Here is a 3,545-nt window from a genome sequence, read left to right on the forward strand (position 1 = left end):
TGTAGCCAAGAAAGGGTAGGGCAAGGTTGTAACATTCTTTAAAAAGGATTTTTTATATGCCATATGATTTGAGGCTTCACTATCTAATATCCACAAGTCAGCAATTGTTTTAGAACATCTACACACGGTTGTTTCAATAATCTCTTTATAGGTAGAACAAGCTAGTACCTGCGAAGTTTGCAGTTCCACAAGTCATGTTGTTGTTAGGACCTTCTCATGTGTTTCTCCCTTGAAATTTCTCCAGTAAGCTAAGTAATTGATTGTACTGCTCCTTGTTAGCTCTGAAGTCCATGACTTTGATTTCCTTTTTCCATCTCCTCACAATGTACACGAACATTTGCAGCAGATGTTGCATTTCTCCCCTTTGTGAACTTGAAGTCTTATGGGAAACCATGAATTCTGTAATAGATGTCCTTGGTGTGACTTGGCTTTTTACAATAGTCACAAAACATCCAATATTTAGCAGGTGGATAGTTTGACTTGTTATAATTATATGGATTTGGCCCAGTATTGCTTCCTCTCTGTTTAAAATTGGTCCTGAACTTGGCATTGCCCGATCCATTTGCACTCAATGAAGTGGACTCCATAACTAATTTGTTGTTTGGTTTGACTTCTCTCTGTTTTTCTTCATGGATAAGGATAGATAAAGCCTATGCTATGTTGGGCAACGGATCCATCATCATATATTGCCTCTCACAAATGTATAAACTTCATTCAGGCCTATTAGGAACTGGATTAGTCTTCAATCCTGCTTACCTTTGTGCATATTTGCCTTTGCACCACAGGTGCATTGGCAATTGCACTGCCCATGTGCACTCAAGGTGTTCAATTCATCCCAAAGTCGTTTCATTTTTGTGTAATACCCTGTGATGTCTAAAACCCCTTAACTAAGGTCACTAATTTCCTTTTGCAGTTAATAAAGCTTCGCTCCATTAGTCTGATTATATCTATCTTCTAACTCTTGCCATAACTCCTTAGCGTTGTTGACAAATTGTAGATTATCAGCTAGATCCTTTGAGAGTGAATTTAAAATCCACGATGTAACCATATCATCGCAACGAGCCCGCTGATTGTAGGTCACTTCATCAAGGTTAGGTTTCTTACACTTTCTTGTGATGAATCCGACTTTGTTCTTTACTGACAAAGCCCTAAGGACTCCTCTTCTCCAGGATCTGTATCCAGTTCCGTAAAAAACAACAGGAACTAGCGTCATTACGGCACTCTCCGATGGGTGCATGTATAGTGGGTTAGTCGAATCCAAATTACCAGTTGTACTTTGAGTTTCCTTGTCTCCAGCCATCGATTTTGGTTGATTGTTAGAAAATCGTAGCAATTGATTACTCAATTTGAAGAAATTAGATGAAAATTTCCAAAAGCCGTTCCATCAAGGCGTGAGCTCGTACTTTCCAATTTTGAGAATCGAGAAGAGAAATTGATGAAATTGGGGAAGATTTATGTTGAGAAATTAGAGCTATGCTCTGATACCATGTCGAAATTAGAGCTAAAATGGCAGACCAACCTCCATTGTTGGTTGTCCTCAAGCTTCTGTAGAAGGAGAAGGGGAAGGTTCGAGAGATGAAGAAATTGGGAAAATTTTCTGTGTATTATTTCATCTGCTAACTTCAGTATATATACACTTGTATAGAAAAAACAAAACTAATAACAGCTAATTATCAAATTACCCTTGTAACTAACTAACTAACTGATCTCAATGAACTAACTAATAAATACAATACACCAATATACTACAATTCTATAATCTCAATAGATGATGGGTGGCAAATGTGCTTAAAGGACATATGCAATATCTCAGGTAAATTATACATCCGCAAAACATAGTCGGGCACTTGAGGAAGCAAACTTATCTTCTAGTGACGCATTTTACGAATGTACTGGCCCAAGTCTAAAATGAACAATATTATTGGTGCTTTTCGCATTTACAACAAGAAATAAGAATTTAATCGCTAATAAAATTTATTTGAACAAGAAATTTTGGGAGTTGCTAATTTTACAATGATTAGTCGGCAACAGGTAGGAAAAATAAGGGGTAGCGACTAATAAAATTATCAGCATGACCTTATAGGCAATATGAGAACTACTTTACTTCAAGAATAAGCAAACGAGAATTGGTCACTTTGCTATATTTTCATCTTTTTCTTCTTTTCTTAGTTTGGGGTCGGGGGGTGGAAGGGTGGCTGAGGGGTGCAGTACTAGGTCTAAGTCTTTCCCCTTGGCTTCTTCTAATAGAATATAGTACTATTTTCCTTTTGTTCCTTTTATGTTTTACTTTTGTTCTCTTGTTCATATATTAGTTATTAGATTTGATTCCCTGTATATTTTAATATAGAAAAAGGTAGACTTCTTTTCTCTATACTAGTAAAAGTGATTGAAACTGCAAGTATTAATCTAGTTAACAGGAAAAAGCTTTATTTGAAAATTATGAAAGTAAGGAAATATATATATTTCTTATGACTAGTCTTGAATTCAACGAGAAGAACTACCCATTTCTTTGCATGGTTTTATTTGAATAAAAGGAAAAATTCAAATGAGAAGGTATTTATATAAATATTTCCTTAAAAAAATTAACAAATTTTGCAAGATTTAAGTTGCAAAAGAAGTCTCCGGCTGGGAAAACCTAATATATATAAGTATTTTCGTTAAAATTTTGTTTGATTATTAAAGGCACAAATAAGGTTCTTTATCATATTTTACTTGCGAATCAAGAGACCTCCCTGGAGTTAACTGGTCCCCTATATGTAAGTTTAACTTGATTCAATTAAATTTCACACCCCTTTTATATATGTATTATTCTCTATGAAGACATTTTTTCAATATTAAGAATATATAGTTTATTGTTTTCTTTGAGATAAATAAATATTAAAAAAATTCAAGAAAGAGCCCACCTTGAACATATGAAGCTACTATTGCCTAGAAACACATCATGTATATGTTTATGTTTCTCTTTTGTCAACGTGGCTTTAAAAAGCATTACTAAAAATGGAGAAAATACTAGAAAAAACTTCAATAAAAGTATAACTAATAAAATCACCCACATCTCCAGTTTCTGGCGCAAGCTAATTGGTAACGAAGAGCGGCTAATGGTGGTTATTGGACGTATTCTTAGATTAGATTTCAATGCTATTATTAGCAAATTAAGATTTGAAAAATATAGGTAAACTCGTAGCCAAAGAAAAAAGTACATCTAGGTCAGAGAAATATTAATTTTAATTTGTACGATTAAGTTCAATTTTTTCTCCATTTATTCGATTTCTAAATGTATCGTATCCATATGTTAATTATAACTGAATTTTAGAATTTAATTTACTTGTACAACCAGAGTTTTCATTAACTTTAGAAGGACAAAAAGGAAGAGGGGAAGACTCTGTGTACTCCGATATTTGTTCCCAGCTGCATCCAAGTAGTAGTATAAAGCGGAAGTTGCAGTTCCAATCTGGAAAACTTGATCTGTTTTCTATATTTTTCTTCGTATTCATTTGTTTTTTAGATTAGTCTAGGGTTGATCTATAAAGAAACTTTTAGAAATT

At 34.0% G+C, this 3,545-nt stretch overlaps 1 protein-coding gene across 1 annotated transcript; it reads right to left on the bottom strand.

The window, feature by feature from the left end:
• Nucleotides 1-913: 913 nt before the first annotated feature.
• Nucleotides 914-1,300, bottom strand: LOC104227752 (uncharacterized). Its single transcript, XM_009780069.1, has one exon. The coding sequence runs from the start codon at nt 1,298-1,300 to the stop codon at nt 914-916; it is 387 nt and encodes a 128-aa protein (XP_009778371.1).
• Nucleotides 1,301-3,545: the final 2,245 nt, after the last annotated feature.

This window comes from Nicotiana sylvestris, chromosome 11 (genome assembly GCF_000393655.2).
Source record: "Nicotiana sylvestris chromosome 11, ASM39365v2, whole genome shotgun sequence".
NCBI lineage: Eukaryota > Viridiplantae > Streptophyta > Magnoliopsida > Solanales > Solanaceae > Nicotiana > Nicotiana sylvestris.

Excerpts from the sequence above, each read along its gene's own strand:
- LOC104227752 (XM_009780069.1), bottom strand. The coding sequence starts at position 1,300 with ATGGCTGGAGACAAGGAAACTCAAAGTACAACTGGTAATTTGGATTCG.